This window comes from Penicillium arizonense (assembly GCF_001773325.1).
Source record: "Penicillium arizonense strain CBS 141311 chromosome Unknown PENARI_contig011, whole genome shotgun sequence".
In the NCBI taxonomy this organism is placed as follows: domain Eukaryota; kingdom Fungi; phylum Ascomycota; class Eurotiomycetes; order Eurotiales; family Aspergillaceae; genus Penicillium; species Penicillium arizonense.
This window is the reverse complement of record NW_019173288.1, coordinates 425,605-445,457: the sequence shown is the minus strand read 5'-3', so window position 1 is coordinate 445,457 and position 19,853 is coordinate 425,605. Positions and strand designations below refer to the sequence as shown.

At 47.2% G+C, this 19,853-nt stretch overlaps 7 protein-coding genes across 7 annotated transcripts; 3 read left to right on the top strand and 4 right to left on the bottom strand.

The window, feature by feature from the left end:
* Nucleotides 1-221: 221 nt before the first annotated feature.
* On the bottom strand, nucleotides 222-1,706 carry PENARI_c011G09910 (M28 family metallopeptidase; the record flags this gene model as incomplete). The annotated part of the gene is made up of 2 exons (XM_022632716.1): nucleotides 222-1,613; nucleotides 1,668-1,706. 2 exons carry the CDS (start codon nucleotides 1,704-1,706, stop codon nucleotides 222-224), a joined length of 1,431 nt encoding a protein of 476 aa, XP_022487667.1.
* A 1,191-nt stretch (nucleotides 1,707-2,897) lies between these two features.
* PENARI_c011G02226 (uncharacterized protein) lies at nucleotides 2,898-3,233 on the top strand (the record flags this gene model as incomplete). The annotated part of the gene is made up of 1 exon (XM_022632521.1): nucleotides 2,898-3,233. One exon carries the CDS (start codon nucleotides 2,898-2,900, stop codon nucleotides 3,231-3,233), a length of 336 nt encoding a protein of 111 aa, XP_022487496.1.
* Nucleotides 3,234-3,756: 523 nt separating this feature from the next.
* Nucleotides 3,757-5,886, bottom strand: PENARI_c011G02581 (uncharacterized protein; the record flags this gene model as incomplete). The annotated part of the gene is made up of 3 exons (XM_022632528.1): nucleotides 3,757-4,650; nucleotides 4,715-5,127; nucleotides 5,196-5,886. 3 exons carry the CDS (start codon nucleotides 5,884-5,886, stop codon nucleotides 3,757-3,759), a joined length of 1,998 nt encoding a protein of 665 aa, XP_022487605.1.
* A 1,936-nt stretch (nucleotides 5,887-7,822) lies between these two features.
* Nucleotides 7,823-8,858, bottom strand: PENARI_c011G07998 (uncharacterized protein; the record flags this gene model as incomplete). Its single annotated transcript, XM_022632666.1, has 3 exons — nucleotides 7,823-8,570; nucleotides 8,642-8,763; nucleotides 8,826-8,858. 3 exons carry the CDS (start codon nucleotides 8,856-8,858, stop codon nucleotides 7,823-7,825), a joined length of 903 nt encoding a protein of 300 aa, XP_022487594.1.
* A 1,891-nt stretch (nucleotides 8,859-10,749) lies between these two features.
* PENARI_c011G08194 (uncharacterized protein) lies at nucleotides 10,750-13,023 on the bottom strand (the record flags this gene model as incomplete). Its single annotated transcript, XM_022632671.1, has 4 exons — nucleotides 10,750-11,697; nucleotides 12,724-12,762; nucleotides 12,839-12,899; nucleotides 12,956-13,023. 4 exons carry the CDS (start codon nucleotides 13,021-13,023, stop codon nucleotides 10,750-10,752), a joined length of 1,116 nt encoding a protein of 371 aa, XP_022487585.1.
* Nucleotides 13,024-16,311: 3,288 nt separating this feature from the next.
* Nucleotides 16,312-16,651, top strand: PENARI_c011G06049 (DUF1962 domain-containing protein; the record flags this gene model as incomplete). Its single annotated transcript, XM_022632616.1, has 2 exons — nucleotides 16,312-16,497; nucleotides 16,562-16,651. 2 exons carry the CDS (start codon nucleotides 16,312-16,314, stop codon nucleotides 16,649-16,651), a joined length of 276 nt encoding a protein of 91 aa, XP_022487672.1.
* Nucleotides 16,652-17,265: 614 nt separating this feature from the next.
* Nucleotides 17,266-17,518, top strand: PENARI_c011G11677 (uncharacterized protein; the record flags this gene model as incomplete). Its single annotated transcript, XM_022632756.1, has 2 exons — nucleotides 17,266-17,413; nucleotides 17,511-17,518. 2 exons carry the CDS (start codon nucleotides 17,266-17,268, stop codon nucleotides 17,516-17,518), a joined length of 156 nt encoding a protein of 51 aa, XP_022487475.1.
* Between the last annotated feature and the right edge of the window lie 2,335 nt (nucleotides 17,519-19,853).

Here is a 19,853-nt window from a genome sequence, read left to right as displayed (position 1 = left end):
TTTCAAGGTGTACGCTCCCGTTTACACTAAACAAATCCATTCTCAAATTAAAACCTATCAAATATCCCTACCGTTGGGTATCAAAAAACCAAAGCCCATATTTGACAGATTACTGATATACTCGTTGTAGACAACAATTGTAATTGGTCAAGGAAAAGATGGATTGAATCAAATGTTTACTTAATTTCATATAAGTGTTGAGTTATTCGTGAGCATACTCGTTACATTTCAACCAGAGAATGGAAGCATCCAGTGTTCGTAGTGTGAGCATGCGAACGAGGTGCTTTCTTGACCCGTCGCTTGGTGGGGGTAGCACTCCGTGGCGGTATTGAAGCAAGGCTGTTGGCGTATGTCGCGACGGCGAAAGCTGTAGCCTTCGAATTGATTAAAAATGCCTCGTGGTTGAGATTGGTGAAGTTGTCCCCAGCAGCATGATAATTCACATCGTAGGATATATTTGCTTGGCCTCCGAACAGCTTTGCCTCTTCACTAGTCTTGACGCCCTCGGCACCAGTGAAAATACCACCTGCGGGAATTCCACGAGAGATGAAACCGTCGTAGTCGGAGCGGCCATCAAACGCGGTTGGAATATACGGCAGTTTCTTGGACGTGTAATATTTCTGAAACAGGGCTTCGATCTGGGCAGAACCCGCTGGTCCGGTCTGATTGAAGGCGTCGCCATCGCCATCATAGATCATGAGTGCGTAGTTGGGCGAGGCGATCATATCAAAGTTGAGGTAAAGCCTTATTTTGGCTAGTTCCTCAGAGCTCAGGTGCGAGGTGTAGTACTCACTACCCAACAAGCCGAACTCTTCAGCCGTCCAAAAGCAAAACCTCACGGCGTTCTTGACAGAGAATTGCGTCAACGCTTTTGCTACCACGAGGTTGCTGATGATCCCGGAGCCGTCATCGTTGATGCCCGGACCGGCTTCGACTGAGTCGGTGTGACCCCCTAATGAGACGACATTATTGTGATCACCACCTTTTGTCTCTGCAATCACGTTGAACGTCGTGCGGTTCTCGACTCTGCTGTCTATCTTAAGAGATACAGTAGCGACGCCACTGGTTGCTGCAGTGAGCAGAGCCTCGCCGTCGGTCTGCGAGATTCCGCCAATGGCGGCATAAGAATTGGATACTCCACCCAGCGTTCCACTCAGAGATCCAGCAGCGTTGTTGTAAACAATCACCGCAGCTGCCTTGGCCGCAGCAGCCAGCGTCGACTTCTCTGCGAAAGTACATTCTCCACGCTTGACTAGGGCGATTTTACCAGCCACGCCGGTCGGGTAGTCCGATGCACTGCATCCAACATTCGAGACCACTGCCACATCCGAAGTAATATCAACACTGGGGCTGTATGTCATAGAGGCCACCTGGATGGACTCGCCGTTGAACGTCAGAGAGGCATCTGCTTTAGTCCAAGTGTGCACCTGTGGCTGCTTGTATACATCATAATAGCCGGTCTTCTTCAACTCGCGATAGAGGAAGTCAACAGTATCGTTGTGTGCGGCACTGCCAAAGACACGATTTCGCTCGGGATACGCGTAAGCAAAATCCTCGAGCCGTTGCGACCCCTTCAGGAGGTCTTTCAGCCGAATCTCAGAGGCAAGTTTATCCTACTAGGTCAGACTACCTGATAGCGACGGTAGAGATGCATCATGCGTACATACCGGTGAAACAGGGGGCTTCGGCCGGCCGGCCAAGGCCATGGACAAGTGGCATATCAAGAGAAGCAACTTCATCTTTAATTGATTCACGATTTGATATCCATTCGTAGCCAGAGGCAGGAAGGGCCTTCTTATATCTACTCTTCAGGATGTCAGGGTCCATCTGCAGCACGCGATAACAAAGTGCAATGGTGCGTTATTGGCACGACCCTGATTGCAAACCAAGAGGCTGGCTGTTCTTGGCAAAGGAGGAAGCAATTTCATAGGACCGGCTGGTGTCCGGAGCCCAGACTTCAGGCGGGACTCCGACGGCACTTGGGAAAGCGAGGGCTGAGGTTACAGTGCCAAGTTCGGGCTCCCGCTGCTTGGCGTTCAATAAAGGGATTCAAAGTGGCAAGATAGTCGGGATAATAACACTGATGCGGGGTTGCGTTCAGGGCCCCTAGTTCCAACGAGCAGCATACATCAGCACTTCGCAAAATCGAACAGGTACCACCTTCTGGATGGACTACAAGACTAGGCTACATCAAAGCCTAAACCTAGGCCTAGGGCAGTCTGCGGGATATCCGCACACTATAAAACTGTTTATCATCTAGGTCATGAATAAGCTCAAGCGTAGATTTAGCTTAGTGTCGATGCCATGGTTGATTTCGCCACTAGTATGTCAGTTCAACGAGGGGTATTGTTGGGACGTGCACTTATGACAGGTAACAAACCAAGATAATCCGGTATTTTTACAGCGCAAGGCCAAGACATCGGGGTTTCTCTGTTTCTCTGCGACTATGCTCAAAACAAACTAGTGTTCCTTGGCACTGGGGTCAAGGGGTATCAAAGTGAGTCGGCCCGCTAGAGGTCCCCCGTCCCCGGAGTTCGGATTCTCACCCCTTCCCCGCGACATGGCGGATGCCACCGAGAATTTTCGATGAATTTGATACCGAGCCCCCTTCCAATACCAGTGACGATGAACTAAGCGAGTCAACAACCGATCTCCAGCCACACCCAAATGGCGCCCTTACTGCTACCTCCGCTCAAATCGCGTTGATCGAGTCACTTGCAACCCGCCTCCGGATCGTCTAGGCCCTCAACGGCCTACATTCCAAAGTTTCCTATGGCATATCTCTCGAGCTAAGTTCCGACTTGATTGAAACCCTTCAGGCACATCGTCATCTGGTAAAAGAAGATGGGTCTACCGCCTTTCACCGAAATCTCTTAGATTTCCTAGTCCGACGATTCATGATCCCTCCGCACTATTCTTTCAGTAACCAGGCGCGCACAAACCCACTCTTTCACTACTCGCTCAAAGTCAGTCTTCATGCTGCCCTGGCCATCATCTCCCCAGAGCGGGACACTGGCTTCGCACAATTAATGACGACAGGTGGAGGTCTGTTCCTAGGAGGTGTCCGGTGCACTACCTCAGCTATCAGCCTCGAGCCGCTCTCCCATGTGGAAACACAGCGGCTTAATGGCACATTGAATCGGACACGACAGTATCGGGAATTCCTCAAGCAGGCCATTTTGGATCTCATCAATCTGTCAGAGGAACGTATCGCCAAGGCGAAACAAATGTGAAGAATCACGCGTTTTGAGTCTGATTCTTGCGCAGGTCAAGGTTGTTGCAGGTTATGCGAGCTGCAAGAGATAGCTTGGAGTTATGCAATAATCTACTCAAGACAAGGGAGGACACACCCTCGCCGGATGAAGTGGGATTGGCCGCGATGGAAGGGGCTCAAGGGTTTGAGGAGCTAGGACCAGACTTTGGTTGGGAGTATTTATTTCCAGACACGAATTTCGGTCCGTGGACTCCGGGGCAGCCTATGTAGGGTGACTAGCATATTCTGCATGTTCGACTTCAATACTATTCCATCCATGGGCCCGTCCTAGCCTGCGAGGATACCAAAAGCCAAAAGGAAGTTGTAAGCTGCTAGGGGGTTTTCATGGGTGTAAGAGGTATCTAATTCGAATTTATATCGCTGGTTTTTTGTGGAAATCTTGCGGTTTTCAAAAAACTGAACGTTAAATTACCAGTACCACTGCTATGACAACAGTGGTGACCGTCACTAGAGGGGGGAATCTATCCTTTCTCCAATGCCGTTTAACCAAGGCGGATTTGGTAGTTACCCCCAGACAATCCTTCAAATTTAAGCCCATCGGCTGATGACACGGGGTGAACAACGCCTTTGGAACCCTTCACAATTACCTTCTCCTCCACACTCGGCAATATCAAGGTCCCTGATGTACCTTTTGGCGTGTTGAAGCTCCCAATGATGGCCTTGGTGCCGGGGTCAGTCATCCAAGAGGCAGAAAAATGGCCCAATGGGGTCTCGTAGCCAGCCTCAATCCGTTGCAAATTCCCAAGCCGTGGCTGCACCATCCAAGTCTTCCCTCCACCTGAGGTAATCTGGATACCAGCTGCATAGAACGTCAAACTCGATGTTGGGCTGGTGGCCCAGCCATGTGCATGACTGATTCTTGCGTCGTTGTCGTAAGGCGCGTAGTGCAAGTCGCCATTGGTGGCATAGCCTTCGATAAAGCTACTGTTGGTCATGCGTGGATCGTCCAGCATGAAGTCAGCCCACATGAACTCAATGAGATCAATGGCTCGATCCGGGAATCCTGCGAGGAAATGAGCTTGCACCTCGAACCCGGTCGCAAATGGTGAAATTGTTGCGCCGGCCTCTGGTGCAGGAGCCCCGTAAGGCTTGACCCACCGATCCGTAAGGGCCGTGCTAATGGCAGCAGCACGTCCAGCATCGACAAGGTTAGCTATGATAGCCCAAGAGTTGCCGTCTTGTGGGTGGATAGCATTCGGAGTCTGATTGTGGTCATTGTCGAAGAAGAGGTTTTGTGCCGGGTCCCAAAGTCGTTCATTGACGCTAGTCTTGATTCCATTCATGATTGATTTCCAGAGATCATCCTGGCTATGGTCATCAAGCACCTCTGCAAGCTGCAGACTGATATCAAGTGTATAGTAGAGGACCGCGTTGGCCTATGGCATATGAAAATTAGTCAAATAGTTCTATTTGGCAACGAAAATTGGGCGTCCTGTTTACTTCGACATTGTGGCCTCCCATACCAGACCTTAGCCAGTCATTAGTGCTCGTAACATTTGCCAACTTAGAGCTGTCAATGGTTGTGATAGTCCAAGAGATAGCCTTTTTGTATTGGCCCCAGTAGTGAGCCAAGTATTCAACATCTCCGGTATAGAGATAGTAGAGGTGGAGATCAAGGAGAGTGTATAGGTGATACGTGAAGCTAAAAGGGAAATACCCAGGGCGTGTAAATGCAGCTCCAGCCCAAGGTAGGCGTCCATCAGATTGCTGTAGAATGAAAAGAGAATCGATTGCATTCTTGATACCGTCTAGGCTGTTGGTAGAGACAAACACAGATGGAGCAGAAATGACAACATCCCCTGGCCAAACAAGTCGGTCTCGTTTGGCTCCATCCATGAGGACCGAAGTGCCATCTTAAAATAAAGTATTAGAAAGTCAATGAAGCAGTGTCGCGGGAAATTTGAATTAAGGAAATACTCACTCGCGATCGTGCCATTGTAATACCAGTTTGTACCAGGAATACCCAAAGCATTTCCTGTCGTTGGATCGGCAGTGCACAGTTGGTTTGTGTATGCACCAGCATACCAAACACGATTCAGTTTCTCACTGTCACTGTTGAAATATCCTGGATAATCCGCAGGATTCTCCATCTCTGGTGACGCCGTGAAGCTCACTGACAAGTCTTCCAAACTCACTGTTCCAGTAGAGTTGTGCCATACGCTCAAGTATCGAAATCCACCGCGCTGGTGTGATTTATCGGCAGCATATCGGCCTTTCTTGGGGATATTGAACCATAGCGGACTGTCATACGTAGCGCTTGTTCCCGAGTCACAGTGGTAAGGACTTATCCACATGGAGCTTTCAGTGAAACTAAAGCCAATGTACTCGTCCGTGCCAGAGACAGACCGGACGTTGAAATCAACGGTTCCGGCGATATTCTTGCCGAAATCGAGAATGATAGAGGAATTGGGGCCAAAACGCTGGCCTTCAGGCTCATGAACATTGGTACAGAGTGCATCTGCATTCTTCACATCCCCGTAAACGGCATGCAGGCTAAGCGGCGTCACAGAGCGGTGCTTTGGTGCCAAAATATATTCCTGAAATTTGGATGCGAAGACCCCATGTGTAAATAGTAGGGCCAATAACATGTCGCAAAGCAGAGTCCCGCGCATTTTGCTGTGACAGTCTCCGGTGAACATATAGCAAACAACGATGCCAGCGCAAATATGAAGGTTCAACCATTTTATAGCACACATCGGCTTTCTTTCCGACGGTTGTTTAGTTCTCCTAATCCATAAGCAGCGCTCATTGTTACCCCGAGATCCAAATGTTTAATCGGCTCTTGTCCTGTTAACCCGAGCCAACAGGGACATAACAAAGTCCTCGGCCAATTGTGAAGACATGATTTCGTTTGTTCTAGTTGAGGTTGCAATTGTTTCGGGCTAATTCAATGCAACCCCGCATTTCGCAGTCACTCGGGATATCAAAAAAGAAAACAGGCTCAATATGAGCGGGATTTGCACCCCGCATCTCCACAGGTACGGCACAGGTTCAGGACTGCGGAGGATGAACGCCTCATTTCATGGAATTATAAGAAGAGAATCTAAGGAATAAGGGTCTTTGCTCTTACCGTGGCGCATTTTGTATTCGTATAGTTTGACCGAAAATTGACGTTTGTAGATAGTAGAAACCAGACGGACCTATCTGGCGTTTTCGGCATTCCTTTGTACATGTTGACACTGCACCCTTCTCCACATTATGCCTAAATACAAGACCTTTATTCTCAGGTGAGCACCTTTAAGACTGGTTTATTTGCATCTTAACATAAGTTATGTCACAAGCATGGTTTAACATTGTGTTCAGCCTCGTAGATGTATTCTCTCAATTTGCTTTTCTACCATCCACATGAAAGATACTTACAAAGCAAAGGTAGTGAAGTTGATTGTGGTGTTAGCCTACCTGTCTCCAGAAGTATATCTATTCGGTTTGTCGGGTTATAGTCATCCGAGCAAAGAAGAAGCTACAGTTCCCAGGTTTCGAGAGCTATAGCCATGGTAAAAAAAGACTGGGGAAATGCAAGTGGATCCCGGGCCAGAGGTACTTCTAACTCCTCAAATTGGAAGTTGGAAGCTCGCACTATGTGAAAACAAGCAGAAAGGACGCTTCATGCCTGTGAAACTTGTGCGGCTGTAAATTTTCAGCTACAAAATCCTCTTGGGATACGTCAGCAGCTGGCAAACTGCTGACGTAGTCGAGATGTGAACTTAAAAGGCTTGATAGGACTTGTGGCGGGTACAAGTAGGAAATGAGACCCACTCCTTGCTGCGAGCTGCTTACGCCAAGGCCACCGTTAAGTCCGGAACGTAGTTACCTATCCGCTTATGTAGCTCTATGTAGGGTACTCCCTTTACTGGTTGAGGCTTTCCGGTATTAGCTGCCGCGGCAATTATGACTGAACATAGAGACAGGTTCATTGATAAATTTCAGCCAGGGCTAAGACTAAGTGGGATACAAGGAATACCGCATTACTTGACTTCGATAAACACGGTCGTGCCTCAAAATTACTGCATATCTTCTTCTTTCATCAAGTGGAATAGAAGCAACGTTAAAGTCTAAACGGACGGTATAGGCTCTAAAACAGGGAACTGTTTTACAGAGTTTACAGTTCCCCTCAGCTGGATGCTTTTTTGACGTATGGCAGACAAGAGAGGAAAAAGAACGGCGGGGCAAAATGATAGAAAGGAAGATAGAATCGAGCTTCCATATACAGGAGAGTCGCAAATTGTCAGGATATCCACCGCCTGCTGCTTTATTCAACGCCCTGTGATTGACGGGCGATATCTGGTCAAATGGGAGGACACGGTCAAGCTCCGCTAGTCCGCACCCACGCATAACCACCAACACATGTAGGTACCAGGGCTACTCTTGACACCTGATTTCTAGAACTACTTCAACCATTCCACGGGTTTCAAGGCCCCCAGCGTTGTCCGTTAATCGGACTAGTGAAGAACAACGCAATCCTATAGATAGTTTCGAGCGATTCCGATAGTTCCAATCCCCCCAGAAAAACAAAAGAATAGCAATACTCCTTACTAACCAGGGAGGTGGTCAGTCTTCCTCGTCTTCTTCGCCTCTTTCTTCTCCTTCAACAGAAAAAATACCCTCCTCCTCCGCTGCCATCATCCTTTCCTTGCGTCTCCGATTCGCCCAGTTATACATGTTCCAACTCTGCAAAAAGACCGATGCCCCTTTACTCTCGATACATATCACCGGCTGACCATGCCTGAGACTGAACCAGATCCGATCATTCATATCCGATGCGGCCGCTGTCCCAAGCAGACATATCCAAGTGTGTGCTTCTGGAGCGGTTCTCACCCATGTATCCATGCTCCCGCGGGATAGCGCATATTGCAATTTCCGAACGAGACATTGCAGAACAGCCATACGAAATGGGGCAACATAAGCGTCATCAAGAAAAAAGTACCAAAAAATTAAGGCAGCTGTGTGGCAAGCCTGCATTATTGCGTCAGCGTCCGACTCGATAGAAAAATCATCAGTATTATCCCGGCCATCCTGGTAGTCAGTGGACAACAGGAGGTCTTCCACTTTGGTTACCCATTTGGCTCGGATATCGATGGCAGCGGGCTCTTCTGGCAGAAAATTGGCAACAAAGTCAATATCTTCAAAAAGTTCGATTGCGTCGGGGGAGAGGTTGTAGTAGCCTCCTTTTCTGCTGATTGCTCGACGGAGAATGGCGGAGGTAAAATATGTCGGGGGCGTGAGTGGCGCGGGAGGGATATCTAGGAATGGTATGTCGAGTGTTGAGTCCATGATGATGGCTTCGGTGAGAACGCATCTGCAGCCAACAAACGATATGAGAAATCACTACTCGTCGTCGGGAATAGATTTGGTTAGGAGCTTACGCACATGGTGATAAGCCCCGAGAGGAACGCGCCAAGAGCGAGATGCTCAAGACCGCCTTTTGCTTTGATCATTTGCATTAATGCCATCTTGTGAATACTGGATGATCCTTTGTCACCAAGAAGGGCCTAAAAAGATGAGAACGTGCTGACAAGCTAGATGTTCGGAAGAACTATAGCAACTTACGTACCGAGAAAAATACTAATGGTGCAATACAAGCCATGAGGGACTCGCTGAATACCGCGTCGGGATCATTTATTCTCTCCTGGAGCAGCCGCAATGCAATTGTATGGTGGTATAATGTCATATTATTATTTTTGACTCCTCGAAATGCATCCAAGTGGGCTGACGCAGCATAAAGAGTGGTATGGAGTGCACAGGGTTCGGACAGGGCTTGTTGGATCCACGTCGCTCTAAGGAGCCATGCGAGACTACTACTGTCAACAGGGAGCGGTTCCATCCCGAAAGTTTCAATAACTATCGAAGATACCGTTAAGTTTACCCTTCACGGGGGTCTGTTGCATTGGCGGCATATACTTACACGAGTGAATGAGCATAGGCATGTGCGGTCGTGGCTCAACTGGCAGCGGCACTGTGGCATCCACCCGGCTGATGTCTAGCGAACGAAGAAAAGAAGCACCGGGCCCATTCAGTACGAGAGCCTGCTTTGGAAAAACACAGCGACTGTTTTGTCTACAGGTAATTGTTAGTCGTCTAGACACGTCGCCAGTTTCACTCCCGGCAGTGGTACCTTGAGCATCGGCTGCAAATCGGCAATATCTTGTCACATTTCCTTTTCTTTTGGCGGCACTGGAAACATGCCCCGATGACCCTCACTGCATCTGAGGCCAAGGGGAGAATCGCTGCCTGACTGACACTGTACTGCGGGTACATAGATGCGTCTGGCCGTCCATCCGCCATGAACAGCCGCCTGGAGGAACTGTGCACACCGCTCTGCTGGTTCGCACCTTCCTGAGCGGGCATGCTGGTGGACGATCTGTACCAACATTGTCGCTTTTGTCTAGCAAGGTCAGCCTGGACATGCAGCCGATGCTGCAAGGGCACTCACTTGGCACACGCTGAGCACAACGGAAGAAGACGATCACATTTCCTCTTCTTCTGCGCACAAGATAAGCAAGCATGATCGGCCCGGGGGTTCATGTTGAGCACAGCAAGCGTAGGTTGGGAGTGGGAACTACTTAAGGAGGGCTCTTTTCATATTCAGTCACTTCAGATGCAAACTTCGACCCTATTTTTCCCCAGACCAATCAAACATCTGTCGACTGCCGTGTCGAGTTCAGTTAACAGCGAACACCCCGCCGCTAACCCGATAAGGAATTTGTACATTTGCCAAGAAGGTCAGCCTCACTCCAGGCGATCTAAAGCAGATCTTATGAAGCAGTGCGTGAAAGGTTCAGCTGAATTATTTTGTTCAAGTTTCCACGTTGTCAACTTGAGGTCTTTGATATATGTTTCAGATAATATCTACCAATACCACCTAGGCCAGGGATCCTTTAGGTATTGTGGCAACACGAGAAGAAACAAACGCATGTACACTAGCGCTGACGATTTCGGCAGCTGTAAAAGACAGCCGGAAAAGGAAAACGGTCAGTCATGGTTCATGAACCCCAGTAAATATTTGTGAAATATGAGGAAAGGCCTCAACTGCCAGTATTTTCCGACACTATGCAGCAATATACTGTCGGAGGGTCTCGTCAACTTGTTTATTATGTGATAGATAGCAATGCATATCACGGTGAGAGTAAGAATAAGAAAATGAATGAGATTCTTCAAGGGCAGACGCTAGCCTATCAAACGTCACATAGTCGCTATATGACTGGAATACTCAGTGTCACTACCTCAGATGGTCACCTCAAGTTCCCCAAGAACTGATCTGACTGTTCATGAGCCAACACACTGTTCTGGGAGTTTACATGTTAATTTGTATGTTTAGTATCTGTTAGAGTAAGACACTTTTAGGTATCCACGTTCTATGTATTTTTGTGCCTTGTGCCAGGTCGACCTTTGTTATGTTAGAATCAAATACAGCTTGTTTCCAATTCGAACCTACCCCTCAGTTTCAGGTTGTCTGTTAGACTTCACAAGCGAAAAGCTTATATATTGAATTGATATTTGAGCCGCTCATATACCAAAAAGCTAGCAGCAACCATCGGCACAACCTTGATGTATCCGATGGTCAATCCAACCCAAAAGCCCCGGAACCCTCTTTCCGCCCAGATTATATGGCAGGTTTTTGCAATTCCTATATTACTCTCGCCCTGAATTACACCGCTGGCTTGTATGCGACGGCGAATGACTTCGAGGGGGTATGAAGTAGTCTGAGCGATTGTGCCGGCAAGCGCCCCGGCTATTAATTGGGCGCCGATCTTCAGAGGACGGCGTTGTGATTCTCTGTCCGCAGCAGACTGTGGGACTGTGGTGTACTTTTCAAACTCAGCGCGCCGTAACCAATCTTTAACTGTGTCATGGGTGAAGAATGACATCCCAGCGTAAGGGAGCATCCCGAGCATAGTTGGGGTAAAGCCGCGATAGAAGTTGCTGAGCTTGGATATTGGAAGCGCCTTCTCAATAGCACTAGAAACAGTTTTGCTGACTCCTCTTACCGCAGTAGTATGCGATTGCAGAGCACCACTCTGCTCGTTGTATATTTGACGGCAAATACCCTTCAGGGATGATCGATGTGACCGACTCTCAATAGCCAACCGCACTCGGACAAGATCAAGCGGGTAAGTGAAGAAAACGGACGTGGCACCGGAAACACTGCCAGACAGGAAACGACGGAGCGGTGTCTCTTTTTCAGGTGATGAGATGAAGAGAGCTCTCATCTGTTCGTACATCAGAAAATTGATGGCCGCGTAAGGGAATTTCTGAAGTAGGGTGGCCGAATGACCCTTGAATAGGCCTCTGAGTCCTTCATGGCTGCTGATTGACGTAAGAGCAGACACAAATCCTTTCCAGCTGCCAATGTATCTCACATACGCGGGAGTTGACGTCTGAAAAAGAATTTTGACGCGATCGAGTGGTGCAACAAGAGTCTTAGCCTACCCAGACTGTTAATATTTATTCCAGGCAGGGAATAACACGCTTGACTTACTGCGCATCCCGCCAGTCCACCTGCTAACCCGCTCTTTAGCACATATTCGAGGCTTCGCTTATTTGTGGCTTTGGCATGGATCCCTTGCTCGGCTCTTGAAGTCATAGCAAGTAACCCTAGCCCTGCCACGCAGTCAAGATCACGAAGGGTCGTGATGTGGCAGGGATATCGGAAGAAATCGCCGGTAGCAAAAGCGGCGCGTAGCTCATGGCGAAGTCTACACCGCCTTGGCTTAGAGGACAAAATACCTTGAGTTTTGGGGCCAAACCCTTCCAAGAGACGTTGGGGCGATAACTGGTGTTATGCTTTATCTCCAATGCGCGATCTCTTATTCTGGGAGGAAAAATTCCCTCAGTAAACAGGATTCGGTTCCTCCTCAATGAAAAGATGCGATATAATCTTTTTGTACAGCGGATGAAATGGCCCGCTGGTACAAAGTCATCGCCTCGTTATGAAATCTGAAAATTGATTCCTCTAGTAACTAACCATCGTCTTGCGCTTACATTCGACCGAAGTGGGCAATGCCGTTTCCGACCTATTGCGAAATATGCTTTCAGTCCATCAGGGAAGAAACAGTATATTATTTCAGCCCTTTGAATTTAATTCCTAATTATCTTTGATAAACTCTGTGACAGGTAGTTAGACAAGTTGAATATGATTTGAGCTATGAAGGGACAAGACACCACCGACTGAAGACACACTATTTCAAAGCCCTTCTCAACCAAGGAGGAGACATTCAAACACATAATTACAAATCCGCTAGCCTTCACGAGCAGTTCTATGCTTATTCTTGGTCTATTACCCTCATCCTCTTCCAAGGGGGAAAACTAAACCCAGTGAAAAGGCAGTCCAGAACCACAGAGTATTCCATCAATAATCCCATTGTCAAAAACGGGGCAATCGGACCAGCGAGAGCACTCCATTTCATATCAGACGTGTGGAACACAGAAAGAAATGGATAGTTGATGCGAACGACCATAAACGGCAAGGCTAGGATAATGGATTTGAGAATCTGTAAATACAATGTTAGCTGAGAGAAAATCAAGTATATAGTCCTTTGATGTACCCTGCACAGCCAACAAACAAACCACAAAGGCAACCGCAATAAAGTATCCAGCTTTAACAAGTTTAACCCCAGTAATTGCATCACTGGAAGAGTCGCTTCCTTTCAAAGCTCCACCGGCAACGGTAAGCCCGATACCTACGAGAGAAGGATGCGGGACACAAGTAGGTATTGGCGCACTCTTGGTCTTGCATTATGCTCAATAACCATTCTGGGGGGCATATTAGAGAACTTTTGTCCATAAACGAATGTTCACTTGCATGATTCGAATGAGCCCTAGAGTGGCCGCGATCAAGGGAAAAACACCGGCATTGGGAAGAATGATTGAAGCTACCATCACTGCTGGAAGTTTGCTCTGAAATAATAACCAAGATTCCTGCGGCAATCCCAACTGAAATCAAATACATGTTAGACGCATCTGGATCTTCCAAGAAGTATTTCGTTGTAAGAAGTACTATACTCACTGATAGAGAAGATCATCAATATTATCCATATCAATGGACGGCCCTAACATGCACCACCACCTGTGATATTTGAGGGATATGGGGCTGCTTGTCAAATGGTGAAGCAGCGCACTTATCTCAGAGGTTCAGTCTCTCTACGCCCTCGGCTAGCTCCTCAAAGATTATGTACCTATTCCCGAGATTTACGGGCGGCGGAAGGATGGCAACCCGATTTTCCTTTACATGGAGTTTCTGCAAGGGTAGACTCTGGAGGGACTTTGGGATAAGCTGGAACCGGATAACCGCATTTCAATCTGTTCTGATCTCCAGACAATTTTTAACAATCTGCGCTAACTTGAACCGGACCCGAAAGATCCATTCATAGAAGATCCTCTTAGCGATCTCAACGTCCCCTAGAGCGCATCTCTAACCCCTTAATCGCTCACACTATAACATTGCAAAAGCTCCCCTCTACGACAGAGCAATCTATAATAGGTCTCTATAGGAAGCAAGACCGTTTAATACTACTAAGAAGTTTTATAACTAGGTCACCTTCCTATATCGAAATCCGATACCAGATCCGCACTCCATTCCAATCGAACCGTTTTTCTACGATCTCCTCGATAACAGCGACACCAAATCTACGCATAGTGATCCCCACCGGAGCAACATCTTGATAACACACTCTGAGCCCTATCATGTTCTTACAATCGTCGATTGAGAACAGTCGGGCGGGTTACCTGAGTACTAGGAATCTAGTAAGGCGCATTTCGCCGCTTACTACTTTGAAGAATGGTCTACAAAATATCTACGAATGATTTTGTGTCAATTTACGAGCACTTGGGAACCGTGGAGCTACTACACAGGAGCCTTGGGATGTTAAAAAATGCAAAGTTTCAATTAATGTAATCTAATTGCAAAAGGATGTCCTGCTAAAGCCACAAGAGTGATATAGTGGTAAGACCCAGAGATCCGTGTTCTGTGGGATGCTCAAGGAGAAACAGGCTTGGATGCCTTGCAGCATCGGCTCTGCGGATCACTCATCCAGTGTATGCAAATGTACCGGCAGCGGAATTGGTTGCCCAAATCCCGAGTGTGGTCAGGTCCGGACATGAGCGGGGAAGCTGTCGATGTGACGTTGAAATCCTGTATATGCAAATTAATCTGCAACATTGGACCGAGTCGCATACCCCGTTGGGTTAGTACAGTTGTCAAGGCTTGTAGGTTGAAATGGCAAACAGTAAAATCGACCTCATAGAACGAAAAAGTTGATCTCGCTGGAGAGTGTCTGATTGAGAAGCGAGAGAGCTGGCTAGAGAGAGAATGATTGATTAGTTCTCTGGTAGAGAGCTTAGTCTAGGAGTAGCTATACCCCTTGGGAGGCCTGACAGCCTAAGCACCCCTGTCCTAACCAGAAGGGATCGTGGTGAACTCGGACTGCCTGACCAATTGATAGTAACAGGTGACTGCGGCGGACAGTCTAGTAACTGAGTAATGGATTTTCGTAATATTAGTACTAGCTCCTAATTTCATGCATATCGTTCTGCCTATCATCGTGCGTGTTCAAAAAGCGTTCAAATACCTGCTTAAATGCTTCTTTAAATACCCATTCAAATACCCATTAAAGGAATTGTTTAGAGGCTCGTTTCTATGCTCATTTAGATTCTTCATATGATCTATTGTCGCCTAGATAGCATTTCTCAGAGGCACATCAAAAAGATTTCGATATTAAAATCTGTCAGGGACGTGTCAAGAATTGAGAGCCTAGGGTATCAATCCTCACTGGGGTGAAGCTAGTTCTTGGTTGTCGTTTCCGGGTAGAGAATCCATCCGTCATTCCTCTCTCCTCCAATAGAAATGATACGTTTGCACTGCCTCCAATGGATCCATACATATTGCCACCATACTCAAACCCATAGTAGGTAAATGCACTCAATGATAGCGCTAATAAAGATAAGTTGGTTGATTGGTTTCTCAGGCGGGAGTGGAGATGGAAATAGGCCCGGCGATAAGAGTTGCCACCTATACACATGTACTATGTAAGACTAGGCCCATCTGAAATATCTAGTTGCAAGCATACCGTGGGTGTCTACAACTATAGGGTGTGGAAACAGGGTTTCCCCTCCGCTCCGCCGTACGGTCAGACCTTTGGCTGACAGGCTTGCTCGACATCTACAACGCAACAGAGCGAGTACAAAGGACTTTTAATCCCGTTCTAGAGGAGCCCAGTACAAGCATGTTTTACCAGAATGCAAAGGTTGCCGACGCTATAAGTTAGACGACTCGCAAATCTTATTAGGCTTTATTTATTCGGTAGTAATAGGGTCCCAGGAAAATATCCCATTACACTAGAGCTAGTACTACATCAGGTGGTGGAAATACTGAATACATGTTGCTGTGGACAAAGGGGAAATTTGGCTCTTTTTTGTTAAATTTTATGCACCCTGATGAGGCCAGTCGTGAGTTTATGCATCAGGCCCGCTGCGGATCGGGTCGGTCTGTCTGCCATGAGGGGTGTCGGCCTGAATTAGCCTGAACATAATGCAGTGAGGATCCTTCAGAAAAAGCAAGATTGATCTCCGCCGAGGTTTTGCCGTTTACGTAAATGGACCCTTTACTGGACCCCTAAACGGCCCCCGGGTGCCTAACCCTCTGAGGGAAGGCGTTGTACTTTTGTACTTTGTCTACGGAGTTCGCGAATACAGACCCGAGCAAAACTTCTACAAATTTATGAGCTGTTTCTTTTTCAACCCAGAGGCCATGCAGCGTCAACTGATTAGATTCCTGCAATGTAACATCAACCTAGGTGCCGGTCAATGGGAGCCAGTCAATGGCTTTGATACATGGGTTCAGCTTACTAGGCGTCCAATTCCCCGACAATGCAATATACCACCCATGTCATGGAGATAACCAAGATGAATTGTCCTTTCAGTCGAAGAGGTATAAATACTTCAAGATACAACCTCCAGAAAGAAACTCATCCTCTTGAACATCAAGCCTTCTTGAATAATCAACAACTTCAACCAAACCACCTCGTTTCAATAAATCGTTCAAAATGAAGGTCACTGCTCTCCTCTGCACTCTTATGGCTGCCGCCACCGTCAGTGCTTCGGCATTCACCGACCCAAAGATTCTGGACGTCTGCGGTGCCGGCTATGGTGGCGATCAAAGACGTACAAACAGCGGTTGCCAGGCCTCGAACGGAGACAGACGCTTCTGCGGTTGTGACAGAACCGGCGTGGTAAGTTTAGCATACCAGGTTGAAATACCAGACCATCTTTGCTAACGTGTATTTCTGCGAAAAGGTTCAGTGCAAGGGTGGAAAGTGGACAGAAATTCAAGACTGCCACAGTGGCACTTGCCACGGTACCAACGATGGTGGAGCCGTCTGCTAGATTGAGAGCAACGAGTGTATTGACAATCGCACTGGGATGAGGATTTGGCCAATCTTCCACCGGAACGAATAGGAGCACCCTGAACGATTCAACATCATCCAATTTGCTTGCCTTTTTTTTTGGACATCTGTTCAACGCCTGGTTCGAACCAACTTGTTACTCGTCGCTCGTTATTTGTGATTTTGTTTACATGAAAACAAAGATGGAGGTCATCAAATACTGTGGAACTCCCGTATTAGTCCTGTTCCCTGTTACATGATTCGTGAATTCAAGACATCTATCTATATTCCGCCTTTCTCCCGGACCCGATGAAGTAGTTCATGGCCGGAAGCGAAAAGCAACGTTACTTTAGTCCTGAATCAAAATCTCCTTAAATGTCAATTTGAAACCAGTGCTGTGTACACTAACTGCCTCTTTGTGTTGAAGGAAAGATAAGACAGAGAGGGGAGCCGACACCAGCCGGGCGAGCCATTTTACATCATGCCTCGTCATGAAAATTTTTCAAGGCCTCCCGACCTTACCACTCTTCAAATACATTATCAGCCTCCAAGGGGGGTCAGAATTAACTCACAGGGTTCATTGTGGCAACTTCACTGGCCGTAGTGAAGTGCGAAATGCCTGCATTAGGATTCGACACCTTAGCCACGGCTTCTCGGCCATCTTCCATAGTCATGAGGAAACGTTTTGTTGTACGTGCATCGAGAAACTTCTCAACAGAAATGCGTCACGCCGCGCCGACTGACTCGACTGCCACACTTGCCAGTTTGTTGAAACCGAATCTGACCGCTCGGTCCGGAAGATTCAGCGGCCATGCGTGAATTTGAAGAAATCATTGGTATCCCAATCTAATTGGTATAAGTCATATGAGGGGTCATGCTCAAATGGAGATGCTTACCTGTCCGAGTCCCTAATCACGGGACCTTGACTCTGGGATAGCGATCGAGCTTTCGTGATCGAGCGACATTTTATTGCTTCCATGTTTGTTTCATTAATCGAATATGGCGCCAAATACGCGCAATTGGGATCCAAGACATATTTAATGAGATCAAATGCCTCCGTTGATGCTTGATAGGAAGCGCGTCACACCTGATCACGCGGTGGGAGGGGTATAAGACATTCTCAGGGAAACAAGATTTGAATACCGAAAAACATGACATAAAAAGAAGAGAAATATGGGAAAGTTAGAAACGATATGGCGCTTTCATGCTATTGTATAAGATCAGGCTTTGATCGGTAGTTGATCTTAATGACCATCGACTGGCCAAGTATATACTATCCGGTTTGGACAGAAGAGACAGCACCCAATGACCATATAGACCTTGTAGCCGACTCATTTAAATTGCCTTAAATGATATGCACGAGCTTAGAAAAGAAAGACGATGCCCTCGGTCATAGGTATATCGGTAGTGTATATGTTCGATCAATTTAATCACAATAGACTCAAAACCTACATCAGTGCCCCCATTAGTGGGGGGCCCACATGTCTAGTTATACATATGTCGACCCCGGGTCTTGGCGGGGAAAGGTTGTTATCATGTACCTTGTCAGCTGTGAAGCCAAAGGTGGGGGTTATAGTGTTTAATTAGCGACCAAGCCCAACCTCCGCAAGTTTCTCATTTCTTTGGCCTCATTTTATGTTCAGTAGTCCCTCGGCTCCATTCCTTAAATTACTACGCGTACTTGTCGTGGCTTTGCTTACAATAGCGGGACAATATCCTCTTTCTCATATCTGTTACACGCCGTCACACTATATAAAGTTCAACACCAAGAGGACTGACCATGTCTTTACCTGACTTGCGTGTCATGAAAAGAAGGCGACTTGGACGTGCATCAACTAGACAGTCGAAGGCGAGCAAAGCTCGCTCCTGTGAGGCTTGCCGGCGACTGAAAACGCGATGTGAGCCGAACGGTTCGGATCGATGTCATCGCTGTGATGTTCTCCGGTAAGAAACATGCCCAGAAAATGTTTTATTGAATCAAATCTCTGAAGGCTTGTTCTACTTCGTTAGAATCGAATGCTCTTTCCAAGCCGTGACTAGCAACCATCACTCCTCAAGTCCAAGGGAGCCTGCACCTACGATGAGCTCTAGTGATTATAATGCCCGGTGAGCTATCTCATGGCTTATATCATGTTGATTCATGTGCTTAACTCATAAATAAGGCTTCAGGCTGTCGAAAGCACTCTAACGCAGCTACAAGCGTCGATATCCGCTAGCAGGACCAATATTCCCCAAGATAGACCCGAGGTAAGTAACATTAAATAATAATACAGTCAACACAACTAATCTTCAACATTAGAACCCTTCATCAAGTGCAGACCGAACGGCCCGTGATGCACCCATGAGTCTAATTCAAGAAATCAGAGAGAATATCACCTATGAAAACCCATCCAACATCGACGACTGTACGGAGGATATGATAATTAAGGGCATTGTCTCTGAAGATCTGACACAAACACTTCTTGAAGGGTATGCGACTTCCCATCAGTTCCAATAACATATTATCCGACATTAATTATTCAGTTTTTCGAAACTGTCAAGCCGTTGGCTATTCATGAATACGGACCCTGTCCAACTACGTACCAAGTCGCCACTCCTTTACGGAACTTGTCTTCTAGGTGGTCTTCATATAACCCCATCTTTGCATGGGTCGCAGACACATCAGGCATTGTACCGCCATGTTCACGGACTCTTGGGGCAAACTCATCTATCTTCAGTTAGCTCGCTGGATACAATCCAGTCGATGTTAATCCTCTCTATGTGGGACTTGCGACCCACTCTAGGTCATGAGCATGGGAATTCATGGCTGTTGAGTGGAACAGCAGGCATGCGAGTTATGATGACGACTTCTTTTGAGCAACTTCTCAAGTCAAATAATAGCAATGGTGGCGAAGCCCAAGCACAGGAACTGATGCGCACATGGAACTTGATTTGCCTCTGCCAGTTACAGTGAGTTAGTTGTGTATTTTGACCATTTCCTCTCTCTTCTTTTTGGTCTCTTTTCGGATTTCTTTTTCAAATTGAACATTTCTTCGCAAAGCCTAACAGTCACGCAGGTTTTCTGTCGGCTCTGGTCGTCCTCCGGTTATCTCCAGTCAGTACTTTGATGAATGTACCAAGGCTCTTGACTTCTCGTCATATAGTGCACGTGATGAGCTTGTATTGGCTGGAGTAAGACTATATCGGGTTCTTTGGGGATTGAT